The 15,070-nt window shown below is 43.6% G+C and overlaps 3 protein-coding genes across 7 annotated transcripts in view; 1 reads left to right on the top strand and 2 right to left on the bottom strand.

The window, feature by feature from the left end:
• The window catches only part of ADAP2 (ArfGAP with dual PH domains 2), a 37,354-nt gene extending 31,421 nt beyond the window's left edge, over positions 1-5,933 (bottom strand). The window contains exon 1 of one of the 2 annotated variants that reach the window (XM_060082835.1): positions 5,769-5,933. The gene's annotated coding sequence lies outside the window, so the exon portion shown is untranslated. The remainder of the gene's footprint in view (positions 1-5,768) is intronic. The other variant, XM_060082833.1, reaches the window with a different exon arrangement.
• A 94-nt stretch (positions 5,934-6,027) lies between these two features.
• On the top strand, positions 6,028-14,767 carry TEFM (transcription elongation factor, mitochondrial). 2 transcript variants are annotated; one of them, XM_060082837.1, is made up of 5 exons: positions 6,028-6,105; positions 7,366-7,829; positions 9,178-9,327; positions 10,122-10,568; positions 14,585-14,767. In XM_060082837.1, exons 1-4 carry the CDS (start codon positions 6,075-6,077, stop codon positions 10,557-10,559), a joined length of 1,083 nt encoding a protein of 360 aa, XP_059938820.1. In that variant the 5' UTR covers positions 6,028-6,074; the 3' UTR covers positions 10,560-10,568; positions 14,585-14,767. The 2 variants fall into 2 exon arrangements, with proteins under 2 accessions (XP_059938820.1, XP_059938819.1); XM_060082836.1 differs by lacking the exon at positions 14,585-14,767 and having other exon boundaries at positions 10,122-12,105.
• The window catches only part of LOC132479277 (ATPase family AAA domain-containing protein 5-like), a 36,512-nt gene continuing 34,883 nt past the window's right edge, over positions 13,442-15,070 (bottom strand). Inside the window, exons 22-23 of one of the 3 annotated variants that reach the window (XM_060082827.1) lie at positions 14,556-14,714; positions 13,442-14,451 (exon numbers count right to left, since the gene is read on the bottom strand). In XM_060082827.1, the coding sequence (XP_059938810.1) occupies positions 14,373-14,451; positions 14,556-14,714 (238 nt within the window). In that variant the 3' untranslated portion in view covers positions 13,442-14,372. Of the gene's footprint in view, positions 14,452-14,555; positions 14,715-15,070 lie in introns of those variants that run through there. The other 2 variants (XM_060082828.1, XM_060082829.1) reach the window with 2 other exon arrangements.

Raw genomic sequence — 15,070 nt, 5'->3', positions numbered from 1 at the left:
TTTATTATTTTATTTTTGGCTGCATTGGGTCTTCGTTACTGCACGCAGGCTTTCTCTAGTTGCAGTGAGCGGGGGCACCTCTTCGTTGCGGTGCTTGGGCTTCTCATTGCGGTGACTTCTATCGTTGCGGAGCACAGGCTCTAGGCGCACGGGCTTCAGTAGTTGCGGCACACGGGCTCAGTAGTTGTGGCTCGCGGGCTCTAGAGCTCAGGCTCAGTAGTTGTGGCGCACGGGCTTAGTTGCTCCGCGGCATGTGGGATCTTCCCAGACCAGGGCTCGCACCCATGACTCCTGCATTGGCAGGGGGATTCTTAACCACTGAGTTACCAGGGAAGTCCCCATGGTGATGGGTTTCTTTCTTTCTTTGGGGAGAGGGGAGAGAGAGAGGGATAATGCTAATTAACAAGTATTGTGTGTTTTTACAGAGACTTTCACACCATTTGATCACACTTGGTTTCCATGACAGCCCTCTGAGAGCAGCCTGTTATCCTCATGGAGGATGAGAGGTTAAGGTACCCTAAGTCATAGCCAAAGCAAAGGTGGGAACAGGGGCCTACATCCAGGTCTCCTACTGTGGTGTCTGGCAAATCCCACAGGACAAGGCTGCTCTCCCTTTAGTCCTCTTCCTATAACTGGATTTTTTTTTCACTTTTAAAAATATTGTGGCAAAATCTCTATAACATAAAATTGGCCATTTAGGGACTTCCCTGGGAGCTCAGTGGTTAAGAATCCACCTGCCAATACAGGGGTCACGGGTTCAAGCCCTGGTCCGGGAAGATCCCACATGCTGCGGAGCAGCTAAGCCCGTGCGCCACAACCACTGAGCCTACGCTCTAGAGCCCTCGAGCCACAACGACTGAAGCCCACGTGCCTAGAGCCTGTGCTCCACAACAAGAGAAGCCACTGCAATGAGAAGCCCGCGCACAGCAGTGAAGACCCAACGCGGCCAAAAAATAAATTAATAAATAAATATTTAAATAAATAAATAAAATTGGCCATTCTAACCATTTTAAAGTGTACAATTCAGTGGCCTTCATTACATTCACAATGCTGTGCAACCATCACCACTATTTATTTCCAAACCTTTTTCATTGCCACAAAGAGAGACTCTGTAGCCCCATCGTGGGGACTGGACATGATCAAAGTCTAGCTCAGCTCTGTATTCGGGAACCAGGAGCTGCTTCTAAGGGAAGAACTCTGTGCCAAAGGATGTCTTGACCCAGCGGACACCGAGTACTGGGATAGGGCAGAGGCAGCCTCTCTCGTGGGCTCAGTCCATACAGCAGCTGCTGGGTGAGGGGGCAGTCGGGCCCTGGGACAGAGTGTCCTCTGTAAATAAAGCTCCCAGGATCCCTCAGAGCACAAACATCAGTCCTGCTCCTGGGGTCACTGTCTCTGTCGAGCTGAGCCCAGCCACAGCAGGACTAGAAGAAAACCTTCAACCACATTCCCAGACGTGGACTGGGCTCAAGATCCCCACAGAATAGACCACAACCCCTTGGAAATTTTAAATAATTATGTTTATTAGTTATAGAATTTTAAAAACTATAATTATAGGAAATTTGGAAAATACAATAAAGAAGAAAGAAAACACCACCCACAGTTATGGCTACCATTTATTCAGGGATTGCTGTATGTCAGGACCCTTATGGGTATTATTCCATTTGCTCTTCAATAAAACCCTGAGATGTAGATTATTTTTAGGCCCATTTTACAGATGAGGCAACTGAGGCCCCGAGAGAATCTAAGTGAATTTGTCCACAGTTACACAACTGAGATGATACATACTGGATGATACAGAGTACTGGAGCTGGGACTCAAATCCAAGTTCATCTTGAGCCCTTTTCAACAAAATTTTATGTTGAAATGTATAAAGTTGACTTACAAAAGTAGTAATGTCATGCAGTTCAACCTAATGGTGTTTTTTTAATGGTCCTACCACTGATATTGATTAATATTTCATAAATTTCCTTCTGGTCTTTTATACATCTTTTGATCATTGGGACCACATTTTTCATACAATTTTATATCCTTTTTTTTTTTTTTTTTTTGCGGTACGCGGGCCTCTCACTGTTGTGGCCTCTCCTGTTGCAGAGCACAGGCTCCGGACATGCAGGCCCAGCGGCCATGGCTCACGGGCCCAGTCGCTCTGCGGCACGAACCTGTGTCCCTTGCATCGGCAGGCAGACTCTCAACCACTGCGCCACCAGGGAAGCCCCTGTTTCCTTTTAAATCTCTCTGAACATTGCTTCTCCATCTTTTGGGGAATCCTCTACTCGCACCCAACGCTAGTGCTCCCAGGGTTCTCTCCTGGACTCCCCGTGCTTTCCTCACACTGTCCCTCTCCCTGGCTCAGCCAGGCATTCTCCTGGGATAAAGTGCCATTTCTTTATGGCACAGCCTAGTCCTCTCCCTTACATATCTAACCATCTACTAGACATCTCCACCCAATGTCCTGTGGGTTAAAGACAGATCAGTGTTAAAAAAAAAACAAAACCAGATCAGTGTTTTTTAAAAATTGAAATACACACACACAAACTGAAATACAGTAGAAAATGTCAAGGTGCATCCTATGTAAAAACACAAATATTTTCTTTCTCGCTCTCTTTTTAAAAATGTATTTATTTGTGTTGTTTTGTTTTGTTTTGTTTTGGCTGTGTTGGGTCTTCGTTGCTGTGCATGGGCTTTCTCTACTTGTGGCGAGCGGGGGCTACTCTTCCTTGCAGTGCGCAGACTTCTCATTGCGGTGGCTTCTCCTGTTGCAGAGCACGGGCTCTAGGCATGCGGGCTTCAGTAGTTGCAGCACGTGGGCTCCACAGTTGTGGCTCGTGGGCTCTAGAGCGCAGGCTCAGTAGTTGTGGTGCGTGGGCTTAGTTGCTCCGCGGCATGCGGGATCTTCCTGGGCCAGGGCTCGAACCCGTGGCCCATTGGCAGGCAGATTCTTAACCACTGCACCACCAGGGAAGCCCCTCTCTCTTTTTTTAAATTGACGTATAGTTGATTTACCATGCTGTGTTAGTTTCAGGCGTACAGCAAAGTGATTCAGTTAAAAAAATACATATATATATGTTCTTTTTCAGATTCTTTTCCATTATATGTTATTACAAAATACTGAGTATAGTTCCCTGTGCTATACAGTAGGTCCTTGTTGGTACAAGTGTCTTTAAATAAAGCTTTGGTACAAGTGTCTTTAAATAAAGCTTTTGTTTCACACGTACATCATCAATGTGTCCTGGGTCACGTTCAAAAAAGTTTTGAAAACATAGGAACTAGATAACGGGCTAGACACAGGCATGGGAAGGGCCAAGGCCATCTGTATCTGGGCAACAAAAACAGGGAAGTGAGGGGCTGGTTTCTGGGGAAGATGATGACTTTCATTTTGAACCCACTGATTCTGATTTACAGTAAATCATGCATAGTGGTTGCCTCTTACTACTTCCAGGCTCTTGTCAAAGTAATTCTGAATGAATGCTCTGAGGCATGAGGGAGTTTCCCCTCAAGGTCATTAATAATCAGCTCCAAAGAAGAGATGAAACTTTAATAGGGGAAGTAACATTTACTGAACACTTATTCTATGCCAGGCTCTCTGCATCCAGTCTCTAACGAGAAATCCTCTCAGGAGGATTTCCTGGCGGTGTGAGGCAGGTACCATTACCTCCATGTCACAAATGAGGAAGCTGAGGTCCACAGGGGATGAGAAACTGTCTAAGGTTGTGCAGATAGCAAGTCATTTGTTATATCTTGCCAGTGAACCACAGCATCTCAGAAAGCATCAATCACCAGCGCTCCTTATGGCCTCCTGTATTGGTTTTCTAGGGCTGCTGTAACAAATCACCACAAACTGGGTGGCTTAAAACAACAAAAATGTATTCTCTCACAGTTCTGGAGCCCAGAAGCCTGAAATCAAGATGCAAGCAGGGTTGGTTCCTTCTGCAGGCAGATCTGTACCATGCCTGTCTCCCAGCTTGTGGTGTGTGTGACCTGCTGATGATCCTTGGCCTTGGCTTGTAGAAGCATCATTCTAAGCTCCGCCTCCATTTTCACCTGCATTCACAGGGTCCTCTTCTTATAAGGACACCAGTCATATCGGATTAGCTGCCCCCCACCCCCTGTAGTGTGACGGCATTTTAATCTTAACTGATTATGTTTGCAATGACCCTCTTTCCAAACAAGGCCACAATCTTTTTTTTTTTTTTTTTTTTTTTTTGCGGTACGTGGGCCTCTCACTGCTGTGGCCTCTCCCGCTGCGGAGCACACGCTCCGGACGCGCAGGCTCAACAGCCACGGCTCACGGGCCCCGCCGCTCCGCGGCATGTGGGATCTTCCCAGACCGGGGCACGAACCCGTGTCCCCTGCATCGGCAGGCGGACTCCCAACCACTGCGCCACCAGGGAAGCCCCACAATCTTTTTTGAGGGATACATTTCAACTCATTAACACCTCATTAAGTGGAACAAGCCTTGGAGTTAAAAGGAAATTATTTCCCATTGATTTGGAGAATTTTGCACAAAAAATTGGCTTTATTTTGTGTTGGATTCCTAAGTTCCGCAGAAATTGGCAAGAATCCTAGAATTCTCATGAGTACTTGTAACTGGCCACATCTCCACCACCTCCTGGACAGTAGCTACACAGACACTGCTGCCTGATAAAAACGCAAACACACCATCTGGCCCTCCCAAAGCCGCCGCCCTCCTGACTTCCCTGTTTTTCACAAAATTAGCTAAAGTCGTCCCATCTTTCCTGAAAGAACCCAGAGTCAGCAACAGAGACATCAATGGTTTAAGGGATAAGGGATCTTACACATCTGAAGCAAAAGGATTCTGGAGCAGCCCCACATGGTGGAGGGCAGGACATGGTAGCAGTCTTCATTGGGTGCGGGGGGAGAGGTTACCAGTTACAGAGGGAAATGACGTCAGGTGGGTACATTGGTTACCAGGGAAACCAGCAGAGGAGCACAGCCCCTCACTGCCCCTTTGATAAACTATCCCAGTGGAGATGTTTTGGGCTATAGATTAGAAAAATCACTAGCTGGGGCCGGGGGCAAGTACAAAGGCATTTACTGATTAGGCTCTATGATTAGGAGCGAAGGTCAGCCACCTGAGTAGGGTGTAGGAAAAGCAGGGACTGTTCCAGCAGGGGATGTACAGAGAGCAAGAGAACAGCCATGCCGAGTGGCCTGATCACACAACCTCCCAGGTTCAGTTCCTTATGGTTGCCTGTCCCTTGAGAAGATACACTAGCTTCCAAATACACTTTGCTACTAGGCTCTTTACCTCCAATCCAGCCTCACACTTCGACATATGCCCAAATTTTTAGAAACACACCTCAAATCTGACTCTACAAAAGCCCCGGTGGTTTCGAGTTACCTCGTGGAACTATTCAGCTGCTCCATTCTGCATTCGAGGCCCAGCCAAATTTGGAGCCAGCCTCGGCTCCCTCCATCTCTTCCAAATAGGATACTGTCGAGGCCCAGTGTCAAAGCCACCTCCTCCTACCTCTCCCTTCCTTGAAGGCTGTCTTCACACAGTTCCCCCTTTGAGCTCCTGAAACACCACCTCGCACCTGTCCCAGTTATTCCATTTTACCTGGTGATTTGGTTATGTATGTTCCTGCCTACGCTCCCCCACCAGACTCTAGGCAGGGCCCCAATAGGAGCTCATCAATCTGTATGCCTAGATAATAAACCCAGAGAGTCTCCCCAAAGGAGGGATCTTGCCAACTACAGGCTAAAACCCGCCCAGGCGTTCTCTTCCCAGACATTCTGCTCACCGGCAGTCAGGGGCCGGTGAGGGCGAGGCCCTTTCCCGGATGCACTGGAAGGAGCCTGCGGCGCACCCGGGGGCTCCGGATTCCGGCACAATCCGGGCCGGCGTCTGCCCAGAGGCGCAGCGGAGCGGTTGCTCACAGCCCAGCGGGAACCACCTCGGGCCGGCGGGAACCACCTCGGGCCGGCCGGAACGCCGCTTCCGCTGGAACCTTTCTACTGAAAGGCCGGGCGCTTTTGGGCGAAGCACGCAGGAACCGGAAGTTAGTGGAGGAAGATGGGCGCGGGCGCCTATTTCTTTAACGTGGAAGATGAACGTCCCTAGTATCCTCTTGGCGGGAGGTAGGGTGCCTGCACTACTGGGTGAATCTCCCGTCTGACATTAGCCCCTGGTCCTGGAGTATTTCCCCCTTGGGTCCCGTGTCCAGGTCTCCCTCTTGGGGTCCCCGCTGAGTTGACGGGGCTGTTCTGGTCGCCGAGCCTAGGAGCGATTGTGCTTTCTTCCCTGGGTTAGGGGTCCACGAGCGACTCCTCGGACTGGGCCGAGGGCGGAGGGTTCGGAGTCTAACGGCTGCTTGCTTGCTTCTGGATGCGTTGTTGTCCTGTGGCCGCAATGTCAAAGTTTCCATTGGTTTTACAAAGTTGTTCCTTATATGGTTTTTCTTCTTTGTAGAAATATAGTCATGGTAGAAATCTTGAAAAGTGTACAAAAGAAAATAAAAACCGCCCTTAAACCTACCACTCAGCTAAAACATTTATTATAAACGTATAAAATTTGGTTGTTTTTCTCTTTTTTTGGCTGTGCCATGTGGCTTGCGAGATCTTAGTTCCCCCACCAGAGATTGAACCCTGGCTCTGGCAGTGAAAGCACCAAGTCCTAAACCACTGGACCGCCAGAGAATTCCCTAAAATTTAGTTTTATTTGGTTCCACTGGATGAGAAAGAAAGTATTGAAGATAAATATTGTTAAAAAGATCTATTAATTGTTAAAAGGTTTCTCTAAGGTTAAAAATTTCAAAAACGTTAGGCAGTTGAAATCATTTTTTAAATACATGCTTCTTGATGGACATAAAATAAGATTTCTAGGTAGTAAAACCTAGGCGTTATCCATAAAAATCAGAAGATATCTCTTATGGATATGATCCACTAGTTCTTTCTTTTTGGCTGCGTTGGGTCTTCGTTGCTGCGCGCGGGCTTTCTCTAGTTGTGGCGAGCGGGGGCTACTCTTTGTTGTGGTGCGCGGGCTTCTCATTGTGGTGGCTTCTCTTGTTGCGGAGCACGGGCTCTAGGCACGCGGGCTTCAGTAGTTGCAGCACGCAGGCTCAGTAGTTGTGGCTCGCGGGCTGTAGAGCGCAGGCTCAGTAGCTGTGGCGCACGGGCTTAGTTGCTCCGCGGCATGTGGGATCTTCCCAGACCAGGGCTCGAACCCGTGTTCGCTGCATTGGCAGGCGGATTCTTAACCACTGCGCCACCAGGGAAACCCCACTAGTTGTTAAATTATAGGAAAGTCAGTGTCACTTTGCAAAGGCTCTGGTTAGGCCACAACTAACGCTAAAAGGAACTAAGACGTCTCAACTTACATTTGCTAAAATTTCCTTTCAGGGAGGTGGAGATGTTTTCCAGTTCCATTAGGGTCCTCCTTATTCCAGGACCTACATAATTCCTGCTGTCGGAAAAAATCCACTGCACCAAAGAAAATTATTCCCCATGTTGATTTTTCTGATGAAAACGCAAAGGAGTCTGGAAAGGCACTTGACAAGCTCTTCTCTTCAGAACAGCAGGCTTCCATCTTGCATGTGTTGAATACAGCGTCTAATAAAGAACTTGAAGCTTTCACATTACTTCGTGGAAAAAAGTCCCTCAGTATTGTAGAGCACAGAGAAAAGTTTGGGCCATTTCAGAATTTGGAGAGTTTAATGAATGTGCCCTTGTTCCAGTATAAAACCACCATTCAAGTTTGTAACTCCATTCTTAATCCAGAGACTGGAGGGAAAAAAAGGAAGTTACAGGAAAATCGGCTCTTGAGGAAGCTCATCAAACCAGAAATAGGAAGAGAGAGACTTAAGGTATACTTTTTTTTTCTTAATGCGTCTTATACTGCCTAAATATTTGAGAACCAAAGCACTATTCTGAGCACCAAGATGGGGTTCTTCAGGCAGATTATAGTTTAGTTGGTGGGCCCAGAGATACACATATAAATAGATAATCTATTATATGGTTATTCTCAAAGAATGAGATGTACAGGTAGTAAATTGGCAATTTAGAGGAGAGAACTGTGGGTTGGGGAATGTTTACTAGGAGAACTCAGCCTGGATCACGGAGAGTGAACTAGACTAGCAGGAAGAGGAAGGCATTCTAGGAAGAAAGGACAGTTGATGTAGAGAAGTAGGTCTGGGCAAGACTTATTTAGGAGGAATGTTAAGAAGATATATGGCTGTTTTCCTAGGCTCCTCCTTCATCTCACATATTAGTTCTACTCCTATTACTTGTTTCTTGTGCTTCTTCACTGTGACCTAGATTCTTAGTACTTTGTCATGCAACAGGTACCTAACACAAATCCCCACCTCTAGTCTAGACGCCTCCCGTCCACCTTCCACACAGCTGTCCATGTTCTTTCTGAAATGTGTATCTCATGTTACACCTGAATGTTATAGGCTTTGGTGGCTCCCTGTAGCTCTCAGGATAAAGGAAGTTACTTTTTGCAGAAATGTGCCTACCCCTCTGCCCTTTTCCCACTTGCACTCTTTATTCACTGCCTGAGTGAGAGGTGTCAGCCTGTATTTGCAGACATCTGGGTGAAATAACTCCCCGTTTACCATTTTACTCATTCTCCTAGTTCTCCAATAAGTCTTCCTGACCATTTCTCCTCTCTACAGTGTAACTTGTATGGTGGCATTTCTTATAATATATGGTTATGTCCCTTGTTTCCCAGTATCTAGCACATTCCCCAGAAACATTTGCATATTTGAATGCCTACTTTGAGCTAGGTGCTGAGAACAAGTAAAAGTTCTGTTCAACAAGTAAAAGACTGCTACTGGTTACCTTTTTTTTCCTTTTTTTTGCGTTACACGGGCCTCTCACTGTTGTGGCCTCTCCCATTGCGGAGCACAGGCTTCGGACGCGGAGGCCCAGCGGCCATGGCTCACGGGCCTAGCCGCTCCGCGGCATGTGGGATCTTCCCGGACCGGGGCACGAACCCGTGACCCCTGCATCGGCAGGCGGACTCTCAACCACTGCGCCACCAGGGAAGCCCTGGTTACCTTTTAATAATAATTACTCTTTAACAATTCTTAGTTCATAAACTGTAAATATATTTCTATTAATAAACTAATTTGGATTTCTGAGTTTGTATCTTAAATTTTATATCTGTTAAAATGTTTACACTTGTAATTAAACCAGCCTTTTTTGTTTTAGGCAATTAATAGTATTGTATCCATTGTTTCTGGTACTCGAAGAATTGCCTGGGCTCACCTTGATCGTAAATTGGCAGTGCTGGACTGGCAGCAAACTGAATACTGCCGATTGATGAAAGGAACATACCTATCATCTGTCTATTTAGAAGAGGTAAGGCAGTTACACCTCCAAATCCCTACCTGCTAGAGCTCATTGTGTAGTATTTTAGTCCTAAAAGGAATGAAATAAGATAGTAAGGATGGATTTTCTTTTGGTACTTATTATTCACCCATTCCTATGTTTTCCATCACTTATGATTTTTTAACAATTGAATCATTTATTTCAAGAAATGCCTTATGAATCAAAGGCAGATCCTGAGAAAATCAGTGGTAAAGTTTATTACTCTAAATGTTAAGAAACTTCATTACCATATTTATAAAGCTTATTCTTCAAACACTATTACTTATTGTCTCATTTAGTCTTCAAAACCTGGTGAGATGGGCAATAATGATCATCCTGATTATATCTATGAAAACTGGTTCAATCAAGTATATGATGTGATTAGTCAGTTGCAGAGGTGACTGATTCTAGGCTAGTTATTCCAACCCTATACTCTACCCTAGAATTTTTTAAAAGCTAAATAAGACAATTTTGTCTAATCTTAAAGCCAATATAGTTTTTAGGAATTATGAAGCCCACTGTACAGATGAAGAAACTAGTAATTAGGAGGATTTACTGACTTGTCTTAGCTCAGCTTGTTCCTACTAGAAAGAACTTGGCTGGCCTGACCCCTTCAGAAAATGCTTTTTCAATTACTTCAAAATTGTCAATAGCAATATTATGTAAGTTATATATTTAAAAAATAGAAGTGGGACAGAGAGGGGGCCCAAACAATAAAGCTTAATGAATTATTTCTGTTCACTTATTTTATCTTCCCTCCTTCCCCCCCCCCCAAAAAAAAAAAGGTTTCTTCAGTTATTTCAAAGATGCCTAAAGCCGACTTCTATGTCCTGGAGAAAACAGGACCTTCATTTCAGAACTCATCTCTGTTTCCTATACTATTACATTTTCATATCATGGAAGCCATGCTGTATGCCTTGCTGAATACAACTTTTACCCAGGATGGCCATCATCAGGTGCTGAGCATGAACCGAAATGCAGTGGGGAAGCACTTTGAACTGATGATTGGTGACACGCGGACTAGTGGAAAAGAGGTAGTGAAGCAGCTCCTCTCAGAGTCTGTACTGAAAGAAGAGCCTCGGGTATTCTTCCCACCAGATAAGATAGTCCGCTACAGACAGATGTTTTCATCTACTGAACAATACAGGGTAGAAGAGTTATATGATTCATTATTACAAGCTATTGCCTTCTATGAATTGGCAGTTTTTAATACTGAATCTTAAAATTCTGAGGTTAGTATGTTACATGTTCTTAATATCATATTAATTTATATTTATTAGGTCTGAAGTTTTAAAACCAACTGTTTCGAACATCCGTGTTAATGGAGAAGAAAACATAAGTTTGACTGTATTTAGATGTTTCAAGTCAGACTTTTGGCTACTGAATGGTTTACACAATAATAAACCAAGGCTAAATCAATAAATGAGATTCTGTGCCTTTTGGGTTTAAGCATTAAAAAATAAGATGTTCCCTAAACATCCAAAACAAGAAACAAAGTTATCTTCCTTGAAAGGCAAATGCCATCTATACTAAAGGATTTGCATTATTATCATACTGTTAAAATAGGGAATAATGAATTTTCTGGATGGTGCTCATCATGGGAATAAAGCTAAATATAACTGACAACACAGCTTGTAGAATCCTCTTCTTACTCTGAAAGTACAATGTGGTTTGATGCACTGCCTCCAGAAGGGAGTTTTCATCAGCTCAATCTATTAAGCCCCAAACAAACAAGCTTTGTTTAATAGGCTTTTTTTTTGGCTGCACCACGCAGCATGGAGGATCTTAGTTCCCCAACCAGGGATCGAACCTGTACTCGCTACAGTGGAAGTGTGGAGTCTTAACCACTGAACTGCCAGGGAAGCCCAATAGGCTCATTTTTAAACTTTGAAAATTTTTTTTTTTTTTTGGCTGCACTGGGTATTTGTTACTGCACGTGGGCTTTTCTCTAGTTGCGGCGAGCAGGGGCTACTCTTCGTTGTGGTGCGCGGGCTTCTCATTGTGGTGGCTTCTCTTGTTGCGGAGCACGGGCTCTAGGTGTGCAGCCTTCAGTAGTTGTGGCACACGGGCTCTAGAGCGCAGGCTCTGGAGCTGTGGCACACGGGCTTAGCTGCTCCGCGGCGTGTGGGATCTTCCCGGACCAGGGCTCGAACCCGTGTCCCCTGCATTGGCAGGCGGATTCTTAACCACTGCGCCACCAGGGAAGCCCTAAGCTTTGAAATATTTTACTTAACAGACCACCTTTTGAGAAAAGTAGCACTTTTTTCCCCACATCTCTCCATTTCCATTAGATTTGCCTTAGTTCAGGCCCTCATTATATCTCACCTATACTGAACCCAAGTCTCTCTGATGTCAAAGCATTAAGTCTTTTCTTTCCTTTAATCTAAAAGTGAAGTATACTTGTTGGGAAAAAAAATTCAAATAATCAGAAATCTATAAAATACATGGAAGTCCTCCCTTCCAGCACCTCCAACTCCCTAGGCAGTTTGATGTACACTCTAGACTTGTGGCCGTGCACAAGTAAATCTCTACATATGTGACTGTGTATGTGAGCGTCTCCACCTTGGAACTGTTGTAGATACCTCCGAGTACACATCTGAACTCATTCTCTTTCCCCCAGGCCACCTCAGTTGCCTTTGTTTTACACTTTAGTGAACAGCTTCACCAACCGTTCAAATTGTTCATGCCAGATGTGTGGCATTCTACTTCTCAACATTTCTAGAAATAGCTGTAGTGAAATGTGTCCAAATTAGACATTTATAGGATAAGATGCTAAGTACTGAAGAGTCATCAAAATTCGGTTACTGGGCTTCCCTGGTGGCGCAGTGGTTGAGAGTCCGCCTGCCGATGCAGGGGACACGGGTTCGTGCCCCGGTCCGGGAAGATCCCACATGCCATGGAGCGGCTGGGCCCGTGAGCCATGGCCGCTGAGCCTGCACGTCTGGAGCCTGTGCTCCGCAACGGGGGAGGCCACGGCAGTGAGAGGCCCACGTACCGCAAAAAAAAAGAAAGAAAGAAAGAAAAAAAAAAAAAAAAAAAAAAAACCAAACCAACAAAAAAACCCAAAATTCGGTTACTTTTTTTTTTTTTTTTTTTTTTTTTGCGGTATGTGGGCCTCTCACTGTTCTGGCCTCTCCCATTGTGGAGCACAGGCTCCGGACGCGCAGGCTCAGCGGCCATGGCTCACAGGCCCAGACGCTCCGCGGCATGTGGGATCTTCCCGGACCGGGGCACGAACCCATGTCCCCTGCATCGGCAGGCGGACTCTCAACCACTGCGCCACCAGGGAAGCCCAAAATTTGGTTACTTTTATCACAAAAGTAAATCTTAAGTCTTAGAGGAACCTTTAAGAATTGAGAAAATATTTCCCAAAATTATGCTTAACCTTAAAAAAAAAAGATTAAATGTGTCCCTATTAGGGAGGAAAATACCCCCATTATTTCTTGGTTTTTGATCATTTAAATCCAATTCTTTGGAGTTATTTTACTTTGGTTCCTCAATTGATGAGGATTATCCGAATTTTCTAATAATTAAAGACCAAATTAACTGGTAAATGCTCTACAGGTAGTGGACTTTTGCATTCAGTAGAAAATAATAAATCCATATACTTAAAAAAATGCCTTAGATGTTATTCTTTCTTTTGTACAAGGACAAAACCTGTAAGATATAGACTATATTCAAGCCTATACAATATCCGTATTTACCCAGATGATTACATCTGGAACTCTCTAAACATTGCAGTCTTTTAGCTTTAGCCTTTAATTAAATCAGTGTACTATCAATACAAGAAAAGGTAGGTTGAACAAATAAGAGGTAAAAACATTTTGTACCCAGGTATACATCTATTTTTCAACTGTACAAAATTAGGATACTTACCTTTTGAAGTGAAAATTAATTCACCAGATAATGTAACTGAATATTAAGCTAATATATAATATAAACAATTGAAATAGGAAATTATTTTCAGATACATCTGATTGCAAAAATGATTTTAAGTGAAATGTGGTATTTTAAAATCTTGTAATTAAAAATATATACCTTCTCCAAAAATATAACCTTAAGTCAAAATGGCTATCATGTAGAAATCCTAGGGTAGAATCCTTTATTACAGTTTCAGTGAATAGCAGTTTGTCCAAAATATTTATATTATCATTAATATCTTTATGAAATAAAACATCAATGATATAAAAATACAAGAAAAATGTACAAATGATTTGCGTTGTCAAAATATACAAGATATCACATTTGTATGGTTACTAAAAAAGATTTATGAAACCTGAAGTTCGTAATCTTGATTTCACCTTGTCAGCGTTCAGTGATTCACATGGTAAAATATGCTGGATGAGTACACTAAAAATAATTTTATCAGGAAGATCTTACTTTTTGAAATTTCTTTCCTTAGAAGTTTGCTTATGTATTATACATGCTATTTTGTCCTTTGGATTGTGTAAACTTATTTTTAAAAAAGATTATCACCTAGGTGATTCACATTCACAGCATGGATTAAGGGTCACCAGAAGGGGAAAAATTATGGATTAGTTTAGCACTGAAGCACCTTTAGAAATATTCAGTGAACTCTACCTTCTAGAAACAGCTCACACACATACAAAAATACTCCAATGCTAAATCAGATAATACCAAAAAATTCAAAAAACCCCCACCACTACAATTATAAATACAATTTGTAACTCCAATCTTTTCATTTTAAATATTTACACACTAATAAGAAATATACAAATAGACTGTTTTAAATGTACATTAAGAGAAATAAACTCTTCCATGAAAATCACTATAAAAATGTCTCTTGGGCTTCCCTGGTGGCGCAGTGGTTGAGAGTCCGCCTGCCGATGATCCCACGTGCCGCGGAGCGGCTGGGCCCGTGAGCCATGGCCGCTGAGCCTGCGCGTCCGGAGCCTGTGCTCCGCAACGGGGGAGGCCGCAAGTGAGAAGCCCGCGTATCGCAAAAAAAAAAAAAAAAAAAAAAGTCTCTTAAGGACCATGTAAGAATCTGTACAAGGCACCGTACATGTAGGATATTAAGGGAAGCCAGCTGCCAAGGTGTTCATAGTGTCTTTTGAAATGTTAAGGTGAATTCCTTCAAGATAGTGCAGGAATCTGTCAAAATTACAAGGAAAAACACTTTAATAGTAATAGTTCCATCAGATGAGAATATTTATTAATCTTGAAATAGTTATGTAACATGTTTTTATAGAAACTACCTTCTTTTACTTTTTCCTTGTTCTTTTAGCTTCTCAGTCTTACAAATGTTTCGAAGAGTTGGCAAGTATTCTACTATACTAGCTTGTCTGTTACCCAGGTTCGGAAGAGATCGGCTAGAAAACACACTTTTGATGACTGCTATCCTCTTCCAAGCACTGCTGTAAATTAAAAGTAATGCATTATTTTTTGATTTTTAATGCCCAATAAAAATGCAACAATCCCCAAACCAGCTGCTGGTCTCTGCTTCTCCTTGCTTCTGGTCTAGACTAGATTAACTGTATTCCAGATTCATCTCCTATATCATTTTCAACACATCAATCACTCCCATACTGAAAAGACTTTAATGGCTACCTGCTCTCTGCACACCAAATCCAGACCCCTTCCCTGTTATCCAAGAGTCTCCCAAATCTAACCCCCACCCCAATCTCTCAATTTTTCTTCCCAGCAATCAGGCTGGTCTCCTTAACTGTCTCATTAGAAGCTACATTATTAATATGAAGGGCTTACCATGATC

Source organism: Mesoplodon densirostris, chromosome 18 (assembly GCF_025265405.1).
Source record: "Mesoplodon densirostris isolate mMesDen1 chromosome 18, mMesDen1 primary haplotype, whole genome shotgun sequence".
NCBI classification, from domain to species: Eukaryota; Metazoa; Chordata; class Mammalia; order Artiodactyla; family Ziphiidae; genus Mesoplodon; species Mesoplodon densirostris.
The sequence above is the reverse complement of the archived record's forward strand: the minus strand, read 5'-3'. Positions and strand labels throughout refer to the sequence as shown.